Here is a 17,549-nt window from a genome sequence, read left to right on the forward strand (position 1 = left end):
GAAATGTAGAGGTGGCTGCTTTTGGAGGAGATGGAGTTTATGGAACGGGGTCCCCCTTGTGCGGTGAAGGCAAGAAAGCTGGGCCCAAAGCAGTGTGGGAGCTGGGAGTTAGCAGAGTGGGAGGGGGGGCATTATAGTGCATGTGTGTTGAACTTCAGTAAGAAATGTAAAAAGGAGGAATGTCATGTGCACATTAAAAGGCTTGCATGGATGTTTTTTACAAGTTGATAGTAGTTATCTCTGTGTGGTGGGAGGGCATGGATGACTTCTACATTTTTCTTATGTTCTTTTATAATTTTCAAATACCCAGGGAACGTTTTTAGTCATAAAAATGGGAAATGTGGGGGTACCTGGGTGGCACAGTTGATTAAGCATCTGCCTTCGGCTCAGGTCACGATCTTGGGTCCTGGGATGGAGCCCCACATCAGGCTCCCTGCTCAGTGGGGAGTCTGCTTCTCCCTCTCCCTCTGCCCCCCACCCCCACCCCTCATGCTCTCTCTCTCACACTCTCTCTCTCTCAAATAAATAAAATCTTAAAAAAAATGGGAAGTGTGTGGTGTGGTGTACAGCAGGAACAGTGCAGCAGACTCACTGAGTCTAGAAAATCCCCCTGACTGCTTCACCTTAAAGTAAAACACCCTGACTTCAGAGGCACCACGAGTCGGTTCGGACATCTGATGGAACTGAGGACTTTTTGCAGCAGATACCAATGAGAGTTTTCCATTTTAATCATTGAGAAATAAATGGAGATGAAGCAGTGTAAGAATCACGAGTTGGTATTTGCCAGGGACAGCTGGTGGTTCTCCCTGCATGACAGGCCAGAACAGCCCCCGGCCTTTCTCTGGAGTCCTGTTCTGAGTCTGCCTGGAAGCTTCCGGTAGCTTTTTAGGATCCTGTAGACTTTGAAGGTGTCCTTAGCAATACCAGGTGTCACAGCTGCTCACGTGGTCGTGTCTGCATTGACAGCTGGCAGTTAATAATGTCCTCAGACAACATCAGAGAATTTGTCTTCATTTTTTGAGTAACGTGGAGCCCTTTTCATTAGGTTTGCATTGCGGGTGTCTTTGCTAACACACGGTGTTTGGGAACAGAAGTTTTACCTTTGAGTGAAGGTATTTGCTCATCACGAGGTCAGTAAGTCCCTTTTGTAGGTACTAATCCGATTGTTTAACAGTCTCGCTGTGAGCCACTCCCCGGTGATTCCCATCCTCATCCTGCTTCCTTTTCCTGCCTGCTCACCTGGCCTCCAGGTTTCTTCTAAAAGCAAGCCCCAGACTACTTAGCCATTTGTTTTGTTTCAGATCACTCTCTAATGCTGAAAACTGATTGAACTAATGTAAATAATTATTGATTTAGGTAAAGTGTCATAATAGTAAAACAGTCAATGCCAGACACACAGTCAGACTGTATATGTATGAACACGTACAGTCCCACAGTGCGTAATCCTCCTCGTGCTGTCCTAGCACTTAACTCGAAGGGTGGGCAGTGGGGTTGGTGCTATAAGTAAGTCCCTCTGCAGCATCTTACAGTTTTCCTGACAGTCAAACTTGGACGTCATATGTGGGCTTTTTCGGCACACGTCTTCAGACAGAATGGATTTGGCCAACTCCAGACGGCTCTGTGTGATTTGAGAAGATGAACCTGGACCTCAAAACATAAATGTTTTAATCTAACTGTTCTTTGTTCTCCCAACCCTCTAGACTGTACCACCTACTTGAATCCAGTGGGGAAGCATGTGATTGCTGACGCCCAGAACATCACCATCAGTCAGTACGCTTGCCATGACCAAGTGGCAGTCACCATTCTTTGGTCCCCAGGGGCTCTCGGTAAGTGGTCAAAATGGAGTCCACCATGTGGGCGGTGTGGGTAGTGACCAGTGCAGGGGTCCCAAGGTGACAACCTCCAGGAGCCAGGCAGGTCTTGACATAAGTGTAGCTTAGGTGTGCTTGGGCCCAGATACACCGCGTGCTTTGTTGCATTTACTTGCTGGGCGTGCAACAAGCTTGATGCTGGGCTTCATGGCTCATCTTTTATTCGCTTGGCTATTACTGAGAGAGAAGTGGGTTTGCAAAATAATAGTGTGTGGTGATAAATCACATTGAACCCTTGGCCCCTTGGTCTCAGCAATAGTCGGGGGATAGGTGACCTGTCCAAGCGTGTAATGGCCTCAGCATCCAGCATTGGCCATCTCTGCGCCCACAGGGATATCCTGGCACATGGTGTGAGTTTTCGGGAATATTCCGGTTTCCACAAAAACTCATAAAATCATTTTTTAAAAGAGTTTATTTACTTGTCAGAGAGAGAGCATGAGCAGGGGGAGGGTCAGAAGGAGACACAGACTCCCCACTGAGGGAGCCTGATGCAGGACTCGATCCCAGGACCCTGGGATCATGACCCGAGCCGAAGGCAGACTCTTAACTGACTGAGCCACCCAGGCGCCTCCATAAAATCAATTTTTAAATGTTGCCAACTCACTGAAGTTGTTTAAACAATGTGGGCTGAAAAAAGAAACAAAAGGAAGAAACAGAAAAAAGCAAACCCACATTATCTGGCCAGATTCAGGGTAGGGCAGAGTCTGCTTGTCCTCTTTAACAAGTTGATGACCTATCAGAGAGGATGGGATAACTGGATGTGGGACATGGGCAGGGCCCATTTGTTCAGATGGGCCTGGGTGTGAACCCAGATTCTACCTTTCACAAGAGGCTAGTCTAACTGTTGCTGGCCCGGCTTCCCCATCTGTAACATTCCCCCATCGGTAACATGCAGAGGACTGCCTCTTGGTTTATTATAAGATTTCCAGACACACACACACATGCAATATATTTCTAGAAGAGTTTTTTCCTTTTTTTAAGAATTTTTATTTAAGTAATCTCTACACCCAGTGTGGGGCTTGAACTCATGACCCTGAGATCAAGGGTTGCATGCTCCACTGACTAGGCCAGCCAGCTGCCCCTAGAAAGAGCTCTTAAAAAACAGTGGTGGCTATTGGGGCACCATGCTAGCTCAGTCAGTGGAGCATGTGACTCTTGATCTTGGGGTTGTAGGTTCAAGCCCCACATCGAGTATAGAGATTACTTTAAAATAAAATCTTTAAGAAAGAGCAAAACGGGGGAAAAAAAACAGTAGCTACTGTTATCATCATCAGAATCTGGTCCTAAACCTGCTCCTTTGACATTGCGACTGAATCTTAGAATTAAAAAAAAAAACAAAAAAAACAAAAAAAAACCTGGCTAAGGGAAACCTACAATAAAAGCCTGGATTTCTTCATCTGAACAGGATAAATGTCAGAAAAATCAGACTGCAGGAGAGGTGAGTGCAGAGCGAGGGAGGATAGATCAGACCCATGGGCCTGACTCACTTATCCATGTAAATACTGCTGGGTCTGAACACAGCAGGTTTTCCAAAAATAACATTATCTTAACATTTAAAGATAAAAACATTCTCTGTGGATGAACGGGAAGTGGTCATTCCATGTAAGGCTATACAGTGCAGGGGCTGGCCTGACAAATTGCAGTAAGGGATGTGAGCGTGTGGTTGCAAAACTAACAGGTGGACCAGTGAGGGCAGATTGTGGTGCTTTTCCTGCACGATGATTTGTGGGTGGACAGGTTCTGTCTGTTTCTGTGAGGTTCTTTCAGGTTCTATTAAGGAAACTCGTTGGGAGACAGAAAAACGTATGGGTTAAGAGCACGAGCTTACAGCCAGACGCTCCTGGGTTTGAATCGCACATCTGCTGTTTAATTCCTGTGTGATCCTGGGCAAGTCGGTCAGTGTCTCAATAGCTGTTTCCTCCTCTGTAAAATGGGGATGGTATCTTCCTCCCGTGGGTGGTAGGAGGATTCATGAGTTGTAAATGATGGAAAGGAGCAAATACGTTGCATCATTGGAAGCTGCTCTATAAGTTGCTACACATGTAACTACAAGGCTTTCAGAGTATTGTGATAAAGCTGTTACTGTGGTAGAAGATTTACACCTGCTGCTTCTACCCCACCCCCCGCCAGACTTGGCATAGTGATTTTTCAGGCTGGTCTTTTAAAAATAAGGACAGAACCACCCACTCCCACCTCAGCTGATGAATTTTTATGAAACTGTGAGATGTACAGCCTAAATCATATTAATCACCCAGCGTTTGTTAAACAGGAGCTCGAGGGACATGACATGAATTAAATCTTAGTATAAATAATATTTGTTCAACCTTTTTTTTTTTAGTCTCAAAAGGCACATTCCTGTGAGATCTGCTAACTGATCGCTGGTCAAAGACCTTCGATCTTATTAGCATGTCTGAATCTTGGGCTGTGGGTCAGCTGGCTCTCACCCCCACAGGAAGCTTTGTACTTGAAATGCAATGTGGCAGTCGCTGTCTGCCCATTCTACACTGTGACCCCTGAAAATGTGAAGCTCTCATTGTAACTCCTTTGCCCTGCTCACCGTGAAATATACATTTTTCATCAAATAATTACAGGATTGAAGACCTGTTCAAAGAAGATTCCCCTGTCCTTTGCTATCAATAATTTTCCCACCTGGTTAATTGCACTCTGTGTCATTACTTTTGCCCTGCGAGGGGAAGGGTTGAAATTGTCTCCTTGTGTAGTGTTCAGAAAGAATGTGAAATCGATACTGCGCCAGTTGAGGCCGGCTTTAGGGATCTCCAGCTGCAGTTGGACCGCTCCAGTTTCCATGGGAGGCAGAGTGCTGGTACTGGCTCTTGTGATCAGCAGAGTTTAATCCTCAGGTGGCAGGAGGCTGGGCTGGTGCCTTTCAGCAGCGCGGTGCGCGTCTCGGGGCCTCTGAGGGCTGTATGAAGAGCACACACTGGGCAGCCCTTGGGTGTCTGCCTTTCAGCCCTGATTAGAGCAAGAACTGCTTTGTAATCACATAGGCATTCTAAACTATTTAATCTCAAGCCTAGGAACCCCTTGGGTGCAGACACACACTTTGTTGGGAATTTCGTGCATGACTCAGTGAACCATGCCAGCAAATATAGGACAAAAACTTAAAGCGGAAACATAGTTCGGGGGGAGTCCCTAGTCAGCTTTGGGAATTATCATCAGCTGAATACACCCTGTCTGAAGACCTAGAAATTATATATTCCACTGTAGACTTTTAGGCTCAATTGTGACTTGAGCCTAAATATTTGAACCCTAATGTCACAGAGGCAACAGGCATTTGTGAAATGGCTGGCTGGATTAGAGCTAATTAATTAGTCGTGATGGGACAGAGAAAATCACCTGGCCTGTCCCAGAGGAATGCAGGGCATGTGGTTTTTCCTTTCTGTAAAACTCGGATATTCTGGCCAAAGTTAGAATTCCTTTAACTCTTGTGTAGGTGGAAAGGACGGTAATCTTGCAGGAAGGAAAGTGTGTTCAAAGGTAATTAGGTCCCCTTTTCATAAAAGCTTTCTGCTTTGCTTAGGCATCGAATTCCTAAAAGGATTTCGAGTAATACTGGAGGAGCTGAAGTCGGAGGGAAGACGGTGCCAACAACTGATTCTAAAGGACCCAAAGCAGCTCAACAGTAGCTTCAAAAGAACTGTAAGTCACACGCAGAGAATGTGCTCCGGAAGACACGCCATTGTTCTGGGGGTCTGAATGGTCTATTGAATGTCTGTGAAAATGGAGAAGGAGGGGCTGTGGGGTCCACCCCTCCCACCAAGGTGGGCGAGAAATAGCTCGGCAACACCTCACACCCGCTCCACGTCCAGAGAATCCCTCCAGCACCTCTCACTGTGAACACACCTCTCGGGTTACACGTCCTGGAAGGTGGCTTTGTGCTCTCAGGGGTATGTGAGCTCTTCCCCACCAGCTTTGAGGTTCCGCGTCAACCAGCCTGGCTCCCTTGCCGAAGAGCAGGCAGCATTGCCGATCTGTTATTTCAGTTAAATGTGGTCCAGAAAATAGACCCCAGGTCTGGAAGAGTGTGTGGGGAGGACTGAAGGTCTGGTGTGTAGGTGGAGGGGTGGGTGATTTCTTCATGATATCGTGTCTGTTTTTATTCCCTTTTAGGGAATGGAATCTCAACCTTTCCTGAATATGAAATTTGAAACGGATTACTTCGTGAAGATTGTCCCTTTTCCTTCCATTAAAAATGAAAGCAATTACCACCCTTTTTTCTTCAGAACCCGTGGTGAGTATAGCCTGCTTGCCTGGTTCCCATGGGGAAACTGCTCCTGATTCTAGTGACTTTTCGAAGAAATGTATTCAAGAGTCCACCAAATACTGGTATGAAACCAGCATGGTGAGGAGAAAAGCAACCGGAAAAAGTATCCAGAAAAGCAATTCTTAGAATTAAGGTTTGGCCTAGGCAGAGTTCACCTAATCAGAGACACCCATACACCCATTGCCAACTTGTTCAAGAGTAGACATCATGCTTGATTTTTTTTTTTTTTTTTGGGTGCTGCTGCTGGCAGATATCCATATATTAAAACCATTTGAAAAAAAAAAAGGACTAAAAAGTAGGCAGAGCATGAAATAATTCCATCTTTTTCTACCTGTCATCAGGAAAGTGGCTTCTGTGATGGTCTATTTTCAGAATTACATTAAGACAGTTAATCAGTAACCCTGAGATTGCCTCTTTCTAGAAAGTTTTTTGTTTGTTTAACATCTATGTGTCAGGCCCTCTTCTAAATGCTTTCTAAATACCGAGTCAGTTTGCCCCCATACCAACCCTTCAAAGAATTTAATCTTCCCATCTCCACTTATTAGATGTGGAATCGCACACCCAGCAGTTAAAGAGTCTCTGGAGGGAGCTGGGATTTGAACCCAGAAGTCTGACTCTGGTGTCCACACTCTGCAGGCAACCGTGCTGAGTTCCCTTTGCCATCTGTTCTGCACGTGGTGTGGTGTGTCTTTCTTCAACCTGAATCCCTGCTTTCCGATTTGGTGCCCCGATATCTTGAAACCTGCAGCTGTTCCCTCTTGCCTTCCTGGTCAGGCTTTCCGTCTGGCATTCCGGGCCCCCAATGTGACAGCCCTTCCTACTCCTCGTTGCCGTCCTCCCCCTCTGTGATTTTTTTTCTCAACTCCAGAACTCACACTCTGGTTTTCTTTTTGCCTTTCTTTTCTTTCCTTCTCTTTTTTTTTTTTTTTTAATTGTATTTTCTGTGCAGCAAAGTTATTTTATAACAGTCTCATTTTCTTAATTAAAATACAATTCCACAGGGTAAAGACTATGTGCATTTTACGTCTCAGTGCCTGACGCATACCAATTAGAGGATCCAAATATGTTTGTGAAAAGCTTGCCTTAATCAGAACTAGCGTAGTTTAGGATTGATTTTTCCCAGCGGAATCAATGTGTCTCTTTGGGGGTGAGGCAGAGGCGGGAGACGCGGTTATCACTGTTTCGGTGCTCTGTGATCCTGATGCTGCCTTTGCTTTTCTTGGCGTTGTATGGACATTTGCCAGAGGGTTCTCCCTGGGCAAGCAGCGTGGCATCCTGGACTAGCTGTTTGGCCCCTCTCATTGTGGGTTTTTTTTTTTTTTTTTTTAAGATTTTATTTATTTATTCGACAGAGACAGCCAGCGAGAGAGGGAACTCAAGCAGGGGAGTGGGAGAGGAAGAAGAGGGCTCCCAGCGGAGGAGCCTGATGTGGGGCTCGATCCTAGAACGCCGGGATCACGCCCTGAGCCTAAGGCAGACGCTCAACCGCTGTGCCACCCAGGCGCCCCTCTCATTGTGTTTTTATCACATTGAAGCTCTGCTTCAGTGGCTTCAATTGGCTTTGGTGCTACAACTTGGTAGATGTCTCGATGCCATTTTTAGACCCCATCCGAGGATTTGCTAGCAAAGGTCACAACAATCCCAAGACAGTTACCGGAATCACTCCAAAGTTCTCTTGTGCCTAAACAACCCTGTGCAGTGGAGCAAGGGCTGGCTTTATTTCTGTTTACAGCTAAACCAGAGCCTCCATGTGGCAGTAGCCTGAACACGGTCCTGCTGGCCTTGGTTGCTGGCCTTGAAAACTCTGTCATGCTTGACAAGCTTCAAGAGTCTTCTTGACACTGTTTCCATTTATTTGGCATAAAATGAACTGCATTCGTATTTTTATATTGTACAATTTAAATGTTCATAAGATAGAACTACACTGCACGGAAAATCATTGCTGAATTGATGTATCTTACACTTTATACTACCCAGCACCGTGCATTTATATTTTATTGAACTAATGGATGAGGAAAATGTCCACCTGTACTAAAAGTAAAAATATGCGTCTTTCTTCATAGCCTGCGACCTGTTGCTACAGCCGGACAACCTGGCCTGTAAGCCCTGTAAGTATAGCTGTTCCTGTCTGTCAGGTCTTGCCCGCACGGTGGTGTCGGGGTGGCCTCTGGGTGCTCATCCTGGGTCCTTCCTCCTCGCAGTCTGGAAGCCTCGGAACCTGAACATCACTCAGCACGGTTTGGACATGCAGGTGTCTTTCGATCACGCGCCCCACACCTTCGGCTTCCGTTTCTTCTATCTTCACTATAAGCTCAAGCACGAAGGGCCTTTCAAGAGAAAGACCTGTAAACAGGTGAGCTGCTGTGTGTGCATTAAGGAATACTACACGTTTGTTTGTTAAGATTTTATGTATTTGAGATAGAGCACAGAGGGAGAGGGAGAGGGAGAAGTAGACTGCGCGCTGAGCAGAGAGCCCAATGTGGGGCTCCATTCCAGGACCCAGAGATCATGACCTGATCCGAAGGCAGACGCTTAACCAACTGAGCCACCCATGTGCTCCTACTACATGTTTTAAAGTGACCCCTAGGCCCCTGGAATTTGGGTGGTTTGACATGAACACGAGGCTTTATCTCAGCAGTTGGTAGATATTCCAGAATGTTATGTCTCAGGGACAGCCCTCACTCTCCAGTTATCTAACTACACCCCAGCTATCCCAGTGGTGATGAAGCCTGGGAAGGGTATTACCAAGGAGCCAAAGAATTAAGTATTTCTAGTTCATTCTGCTCTGTTTTAAACTTGAATTGGGTGCTCACTGTGTGCCAGCCCCCAAGCTTTATGCTCATTGAATCCTTACAACTCTAAGCAACAGAGGCTGCTGTCACCCCACTTTACAGATGGGTGACCCGAGGCTCCATGAGGTCACCTGGCTCGCTCAAGGTCACACAGCTAGTCAGTGGAAAAACCACATCTAGGAGCCAAGCCACTAGGACTTCAGTGCCTTACTGATTGTACATATAGACCAAAAGTTAAGTAGAAACTCAGCAAGCAAGTTCTTAAATTGAGGGCAGTCAGCAAGAGGGGGAAATATCTTGTGGAAGTGCACAGGACTGCTAGGTGACCTCTAGAGAGCACCAAGAGAGGTTTTTGGTCATGATAGCAGAACCTAGCGCCTTCCTAGACATGCTTCTGTGTTGTTGAGTTGTGCTTTCCTGCGGGCTCTCACTTATGTCATTGACCTTCTGCTCAAATCAAAATTACGGCGCATAAAATATGCACAAACATGGGCATGTGATTTCTTTCCGCACCCTTTCAGTAAGTAAAGGGTATTCTAACTAGTTTCTTTGTCTGCAAATGAAATAGTCCTGCTGAGGGCACCACTAGCTATGTATAGACCATGATGGGGGTCCTGGGCTCTCCTGGGCGTTTTTATCGGGGTGAAGTTCAGAGCATGTGTAGCAGATAAACGTGGTTGCTTTCTGCTCTAATTGATGTATTCTGAACATGGTCAAGACTGGAGACAAGTCTCCTTCAGCTCTGGGGGGGAAAGAGAGGTCCAGATGACCCTTATCCAAGAAGAGAGTTTTAAAAGTGTTGTGGTGGTGTTTCTTTGCAGGAGCAAAATACAGAGACAACAAGCTGCCTCCTTCAAAATGTTTCTCCTGGGGATTATATAATTGAGGTATGTATAACTCAAGAAAGCCCTATTATTAATTCTACAGAATGAATCTATTTCATGAAGAATTCCAACTGTTTACAACACTAAAATTTCAAGCCATTGAGGGTGTGCACAGTTATATTTTTACATGGCCCTTAACATGCTTTTTAAAAAGTTTATATGTAATCAGTCTTTGATTTTTCTCATTCAGCATTTCAAATATTTCATATAAATATTTTTATGAAACCACATAGTCCACGTAACCATGATTTAGAATTCCTGTGCAGTATTCCCTTGTAGGGGAGGAAGAAATTCTTTCCTCCCTGGGTTCTTCCAGCTGGTTTAGGAGTTAAATTGATATGAGAGAGATTAAGGGGAGAAAAAAAAACAGAGTCTTACTAAGGGTGCACAGAAGCCTAATAATGAAATTGGAACCCAAAGAAATGACAAAGGCAGGCACAATTTTTATGCTTTTTGGACAAAGAGATAATAAATTTGTGAGGAATTGATAGGATAAAGAAAATAGATGTTTGGGAGCTTTAATTAGTAAGGAATTCTAAGTGGAATTTAGGCTGAGATGATAAATTAGGAGCAAGGTTTTTTTCTACAAGATAATAAAAGGAACAAGGTTTGTTTCTACAGTTTTCTCGACTTTAAAGTCCCTATCTCAAAGGATGTCATTTTTACTTCTCAGGACAGTGAAGGGATTTGTCATAAGGGAGATCTATTTCCTGCTTTCAAGGGGACAGAGGGAGGGTCTGAGTGTCCTTGACACTACTTCTTTCTCCAGTAACTTCATTACAAAATATTTATCAGGCCATTGTAGTATGTACTGGGGCAAACTGCCCTGGTCCCCTACACTGTCCACAAAAATATGTTTTTAAAGATTTAGATTTAAAAACTTTTTATTTTTTTGAAGATTTTACTTATTTATTTGTCAGAGTGAGAGAGAGAGGCAGTCAGAGGGAGATGCAGGCTCCCCACTGAGCAAGGAGCCCAACTCGGGACTCGATCCCAGGACCCTGGGATCATTACCTGAGCCAAAGGCAGACCCTTAACAGACTGAGCCACCCAGGTGTCCCTAAAAACTTTTAGTAGTAAAACAGAAAGGAAAAGTTCTGCTTCTTATATCTGCCAATACTTCTCTAGGTCTCTGCTGACATTTTCTGTGTCAGTATCCATGAAGTTCTAAATACCACTGAAAACAAGCAAATGATATGTTTTTCTTCTATTATTTTAGATTATTTTTCCAGTATCAAACATACTACAAAAACAGGAATAAAATAAAAATAGAAAAGGAAATGAAAAATTTGTCCATAGCCCTGCTATTCAGAGACAATCAACGTGTCTTACCATTTTGGGAGAAACACTGGTTGTCTGATGTGGTAGCAGTATGTGGTTTTGAACGGACACAGCCTCCGAAAGCATTAATGGCGGCCAGTAAAATTAGTGGTAGGATGCCATTGTAACAGAAGATTGCTAGAATGTGGAACTCACTAGCTGAATTCATCAATGAATGAGCAATGTTTGATTCATAGAAGGTGATGAGGTTGAGACTTTTGAGTTGGTAAAGCAGAGATTTATCTGATTTACTGTCTAGTTTCAGCTCATAAATGATCATAGGCAGCAGCTCTCCTTCCTCTTATCCCCACTGTCCACAGATGGAAATATGAATGAAATCTGTTGAGATGTTATCACTTAAACAAAATAATGATACACCGTCCTCTGTTTTGCAGCTGCTGGATGACACTAATACAACCAGAAAAGTGATGCATTATGCCTTAAAGCCAGGTATGATTTTTTTTTTTTTTTTTTTTTTTTTTTCTGTGTGAAATGTTGGCTCTGGACTATAGCAAGCCGTGCTATTTGATACTTTCCGTCCTTCAAGGTTGACAAAATCAAAACACAGCATCTGAATTCCTCTCTTTTAAAAGATGTTCCATCAGGGGCGCCTGGGTGGCTTTGTTGGTTGAGTACCCACTCTTGACTTCAGCTCCGGTCATGAACTCAGGGTCGTGAGATTGAGCCCTACATTGGGCTCTATGCCGAGCACAGGGAGTCTGCTTAAGATTCTCTATCTCCCCCTCCCCCTCACGGCCTCACTCTCTCTTTAAAAAAAAAATAAATGTTCCATCAAAGCTGACTTTTCCTCCATCCTAACGTTGATGCCTGGAAGACAGAGGCCACTGTGATTGGTGTGTGTGTGTGTGTGTGTGTGTAGCTGGGACTTAAATAATCACTTGTCCTGGGAAGAAAAGTGGAAGGTGAGGTTTCCTAGGGCAAAATTCTCCCTTACAAGTATCTACTGTCCCAGCGACTCTAACTGTTGCATTGTATTCTGCAACTCTCTAAAGGGAATCCTTTTATAATCACCAGGCCAGTACTAACTAGAGAAATGCAGTCAGGGGTCCCAGAACCTGTTACACAGCTTATGAGGGATGCCTGGCTGGCTCAGTCAGTGGAGTATGTGACTCTTGACCTTGGAGTTGTGAGTTCAAGCCCCACATTGGATGTAGAGATTACTTAAAAATAAAAAATCTTAAAAAAAGAAAAAAAGAAAAAAAAAGGGAATTCTCTTTGAACTTGTGCTGCTTAAGTTTCAAGCCTTCTCTCTGACATTTCCCAGCGCATTCCCCGTGGGCTGGGCCCATCAGGGCTGTGGCCATCACCGTGCCACTGGTTGTCATCTCGGCATTTGCGACCCTCTTCACCGTGATGTGCCGCAAGAAACAACAAGGTATCTCTTTGTGTGGTGTGTTCCCCCCAAGTTGGCAGGCCATGGGCCAACAGAGGGAGCCCTTGGGCCCTTGGTACCCCCCTCCCCCCGCCCGGAACCAAATGGGCATCTGAAAGGCCACATAGGTCCTCTAGTTCCTAGCATTAGGATGCTTGACTTTTAAACTCAGGAGCCATGAACATGAAGCCATATTCTATTCCCAAACTCAGGATAGTAAATTCACGAACATATATGAAGTCTAAAAGTACAAGTAAGGGTAGAGGTAGGGCTTGATTGCTTATAAAAGTTAGGTGTCAGGAGGGAACTTTCTGGGGAGCTTGGCAATGTTTTATATCTTGATCTGAGTGCTGGTTACACAGGTATATACTTAGGTAAACGCTTTACTGAGATGTACTCTCAAGATTTATGCACTTTACCTTTGTAAGTTATACCTCAATGAAAGGGTTTTCTTTTCTTTTCTTTTTTTTTTTTTCCTGAAGAAGGTCAGCTCTGTTAGTGCTTAATTGGTCTGGTAGGTACGCTTGGTTGCAAGACCTGCCTCTGGGGGCTCTCTGCTGCCCAGAGCGGTCCCAGCAGTTTTCTCGGCTTACCCAAGGTCACTTGCAGGTGAACAACCCATTTTGGCTATTTGTTGGTCCACTGGAGAAATCAGCTGTCCTGTTTCCAGTGGGGACCCAAGGGGCTGGGGACTGGGAGAATCAACAATTGTTTCTCGAAGATGGCATTAGGTCCTGAGTCTTAGGGCACAGGACAAAGCATTGCCCGTAGGCATCAACCCTATCTTCTTTTCCAATTTAGAAAATATATATTCACATTTAGATGAAGAGAGTTCTGAGTCCTCCTCGTACACCACGGCGCTCCCCAGGGAGAGGCTCCGGCCGAGGCCGAAGGTCTTCCTCTGCTATTCCAGCAAAGATGGCCAGAATCACATGAACGTTGTCCGGTGTTTTGCCTACTTCCTCCAGGACTTCTGTGGCTGTGAGGTGAGGAATCTGAAGTCTCTTCTCTTTCCCTGGGCAGGATATATGCTCCCGTGCTCTCACTGCTCTCTCCCTCCCTTCCAGGCCTCCTTGGGTGACACCTGCCCTCCCCCAGAGCCTAGCTCCCTTCCAAATTGGGGTCAGCCTCACACTCCTCCTTCAGTCTGTCCTGCCCATCCCCACCACTAAATGTTTCCTAACCCTGAGTCCTAACCCTGACACACTCCTGCTCAGAAGCCTTTCGTAGCCTACCTGGCAGGAAGTTTGATAAACATCAAGAGGTTGCATGGAGGGAAATGGCATGTGCCCTGGGAACATGCAATGGGAGTGGGGGCAGGTGGTCACTCAAGACATCTTGGTGAGCCTTGACGGGTCAAAGAGGGGATGGAAGGTCAAGTGGGTTTAGGCAATACTTTGGAGGAGTTTTGCTAAGAAGGGAGAACAATATGTCAAGGACTCAAATGGTCTGCTCTACTTTCTTGTCTGCTCTCCTGAGTTAAGCTATGAATATGTAGCTTTTCTATAATGTCATAGTGCTAATTTTAGAGGGAAGTTTGAAGCTCTCCTGTAAGGTACAGTGTTTCCTACCAATGCAAGAACTGTACAGTGCCTGTGTAATGACTTACTCGTGCTTCGATATTGCCCGCTGGTAGACTTCTTAGTCTCTCCATGTGGCAAGGCTGCCCTCTAGTGTCTATAACACCTACTTACAAGGCTGACGCAGGAAGCTGGGGAGATGGGCAGATCCAAACGCACCCTGAAAAACCAACTGCGACCTCTAGCTGGTGTCACACAGTCTTCAGACACAGACGACCCGTGTGCTCTGCTTTGTAACTAACTAGCCTAGTGGGGAAAACGGCTTCCAATTTTGAGTGTAGCAGAAATCTTGGAAACAGAAAAAGATGACTCAAAAAATCTCACCCTGGAGAAAGAGGAACCACAGATAATATTTGGTGTATTTCCTTCCAGTTTTTTTACATCGATGAACTCATGCATATGGTTTTGCATTTGGGGTGGATTAGAATGATTTTTCTGTCTTGTCAGTTAATAACTTTTTACACTATTGAAAGTTCTATTTAAACTGCAGTTTTATTTTATTATTTTCTTAAGTTTTTGCTTAAGACCTGCCAGTTAACATACAGTATAATATTAGTTTCAGGTATACAATACAGTGATTCAACTTCCATACGTCACCCAGTATTCATCACGAGTGCGCTCCTCAATCCCCATCCCCTATTTCACCCTCCCCCCCCTCTGGTGACCATCAGTTTGTTCTCTATAGTTAAGAGTCTGTTTCTTGGTTTGCCTCTCCCCTTTTCCCCCCTAGGATAGTTTTTGTTTCTTAAATTCCACATATGAGTGAAATCATATGGTGTTTGTCTTTCTCTGACTGAGTTATTTTGCCTAGCATAATACTCTCTAGCTCCATCCATGTCATTGCAAATGGCAAGATTTCATTCTTTTTTTTATAGCTGAATAATATTCCATTATATCTGCATACATACCACATCTTTATCCATTCATCTGTCAGTGGACATTTGGGCTCTTCCCATAATTTGACTATTGTTGATAATGCTGCTGTAAACATCAGGGTGATGTATCCCTTCCAATTAGTATTTTTGTATTCTTTGGTTAAATACCTAGTAATGCAATTGCTGGATTGTAGGGTAGTTCTGTTTTTAACTCTTTGAGGAACCTCCATACTGTTTTCCAGAGTGGCTACACCATGCAATTTTAGATAGCCACGGGAGCCATAATATCAATTCACTATAATTTAATTATTTCATATTGCTAACATCTCAGTAGTTCAGTTTTGCCTCATTTCTTATGATTTTCCAGAGCTAGAAGCCTGGAAATGGAATTTCTGGGTCAAAGATGGAAACATTTGAAAAATGCTTGGTATATACTCCCAGTTAGCCTTTAGAATGTATAATGCTAGTGAGAATTAAGGGAGTATAAGACAATTCAGGATTATTTTCAGCAAGTGGGTGGATCTTGGGGACCATCTTCCTTAGAGGCAAGAGGAAGACAAAGTCATTTCAGAACCCCCTTCCCCATAAAAGACTGTGGCTCCCATTCTGGCATAGCCACTGAGAATTCGCTTCTGAACTACAGAAGGAAAGAAGCTGATAAAACTGCCAAGAGACATTTTCAGCAGAATCAGATGAAAATGGTCTGAGAAGGTGAAGCCCTCTGAGGGGCACATGCATGCCCGGTTTTCTTCCATTGTTGGTGGCCCTCCTTCCAACTCCCTCCCACCACCTCCTTGGGGTTAAAGGCCTTATATGGATACGACCCCCGTAGACTGCTGTGAGGTCACGGTGGGAGGTGCCGGTCACTCACAAGTGAGCTAACGGAGTGGCTGTGTTACTGCACTCCACCACCCTCCTCTCTGGTCATTGACGGACCAGTAAACAGCATGGCTGACCCTGGGGCTGTGAGAGTGGCCGAGGAGGTCTTCTTTGTCCACCACGCTCTCTGGATGTGAGTCAGCCACCACTGCGGGCAACTCTGACATCCAGACCTCAGCCCCATTTCCTGCCTGCTTTGGGTTCCCTCACCCAGGCCCATCCATCGTCACCTTCCAGCTTTGCCTTCAGGACCTGCTGCACTCATCACACAGACCGACCCCAGGGCGCCCATTATCTCTGCTCACTAGCACACCCGGAGTCCCGTGAGGGCCTCACTGGGATATGCAGCTTCGGCAGGTTGCTAGAAGCTCTGTGCCTCCGTCTTTTCCCTCGTAGGGTGAGAGCGGTAATGGCTCCATGTTAGCCTGAAACAAGGGCACGATGCAGAGGGTCTGGCGTGTGCCTGTCACCCACAGAACGCCAGCTGTTCCCAGATCCTGGCATCCCGGAGCCTGCATGCGGCAGTGCTGATAATGCTTAAAGGACATATGATGGGACTTTGTCCTAACACGCTTGTTTTTGTTACCCGACTCCCCAGGCTGTACAGGTGAGTGAGGTCCGTGTTGTCTTTCCAGGTGGCTCTGGACCTATGGGAGGACTTCAGCCTCTGCAGAGAAGGGCAGAGAGAATGGGTCATCCAGAAGATCCACGAGTCCCAGTTCATCATCGTGGTGTGTTCCAAAGGCATGAAGTACTTCGTGGACAAGAAGAACTATAAGCACAAAGGCGGCGGCCGGGGCTCGGGGAAAGGGGAGCTCTTCCTGGTGGCCGTGTCGGCCATCGCCGAAAAGCTCCGCCAGGCCAAGCAGAGCTCCTCGGCCCGGCTCAGCAAGTTCATCGCCGTGTACTTCGATTATTCCTGCGAGGGCGATGTTCCCGGCGTGCTGGACCTGAGCACGAAGTACAAGCTCATGGACAACCTTCCCCAGCTCTGCTCCCACCTACACTCCCGAGACCGCGGCCTCCCGGAGCCGGGGCAGTACCCCGGACAGGTGAGCAGAAGGAACTACTTCCGCAGCAAGTCAGGCCGGTCCCTTTACGTCGCTATTTGCAACATGCACCAGTTTATCGATGAGGAGCCCGACTGGTTTGAGAAGCAGTTCGTTCCCCTCCGTCCTCCCCCACTCCACTCCCGGGAGCCAGTGCTGGAGAAGTTTGACTCGGGCTTGGTGTTAAACGATGTCATGTGCAAACCAGGACCAGACGGCGATTTCGGCCTCAAGGCCGAGGCCGCGGTCCCGGGGGCGCTGGCTGACTCGCCCTTAGAGGGCACGCACTTGGGCCTGGACCAAGACGCAGAGGCAGGGCCTGGGCCGGGGGGCGGCTCGGTCCTGCGGCCCCTGCTGCACGCCGGGAAAGCCACCAGCCCCTCGGACATGCCTCGGGACTCGGGCATCTACGACTCGTCCGTGCCCTCCTCGGAGCTGTCCCTGCCCCTAATGGAAGGACTCTCGGCAGATCAGACAGAAACATCTTCGCTGACGGAGAGCGTGTCGTCCTCCTCCGGCCTGGGTAAGGCGCGGGGGGAGCCGAGAGTGCCTTTGGATTGGGTTCCTGATGCAGGCTGCAGCCTTTGTCCCTAATTCCCAAATCCATGAAAGTGTTTTTCT

At 46.1% G+C, this 17,549-nt stretch overlaps 1 protein-coding gene across 2 annotated transcripts in view; it reads left to right on the top strand.

The window, feature by feature from the left end:
* Positions 1-17,549, top strand: part of IL17RD (interleukin 17 receptor D) — a 67,130-nt gene that overhangs the window by 42,287 nt on the left and 7,294 nt on the right. Inside the window, exons 3-12 of one of the 2 annotated variants that reach the window (XM_040628658.1) lie at positions 1,701-1,826; positions 5,413-5,531; positions 6,003-6,123; positions 8,220-8,264; positions 8,358-8,509; positions 9,770-9,835; positions 11,548-11,602; positions 12,438-12,548; positions 13,347-13,531; positions 16,515-17,451. In XM_040628658.1, the coding sequence (XP_040484592.1) occupies positions 1,701-1,826; positions 5,413-5,531; positions 6,003-6,123; positions 8,220-8,264; positions 8,358-8,509; positions 9,770-9,835; positions 11,548-11,602; positions 12,438-12,548; positions 13,347-13,531; positions 16,515-17,451 (1,917 nt within the window). Of the gene's footprint in view, positions 1-1,700; positions 1,827-5,412; positions 5,532-6,002; positions 6,124-8,219; positions 8,510-9,769; positions 9,836-11,547; positions 11,603-12,437; positions 12,549-13,346; positions 13,532-16,514; positions 17,452-17,549 lie in introns of both variants that reach the window. The other variant, XM_040628657.1, reaches the window with a different exon arrangement.

The sequence above is a fragment of the Ursus maritimus genome, unplaced genomic scaffold (genome assembly GCF_017311325.1).
Source record: "Ursus maritimus isolate PB19 unplaced genomic scaffold, ASM1731132v1 scaffold_14, whole genome shotgun sequence".
Classification (NCBI taxonomy): Eukaryota; Metazoa; Chordata; class Mammalia; order Carnivora; family Ursidae; genus Ursus; species Ursus maritimus.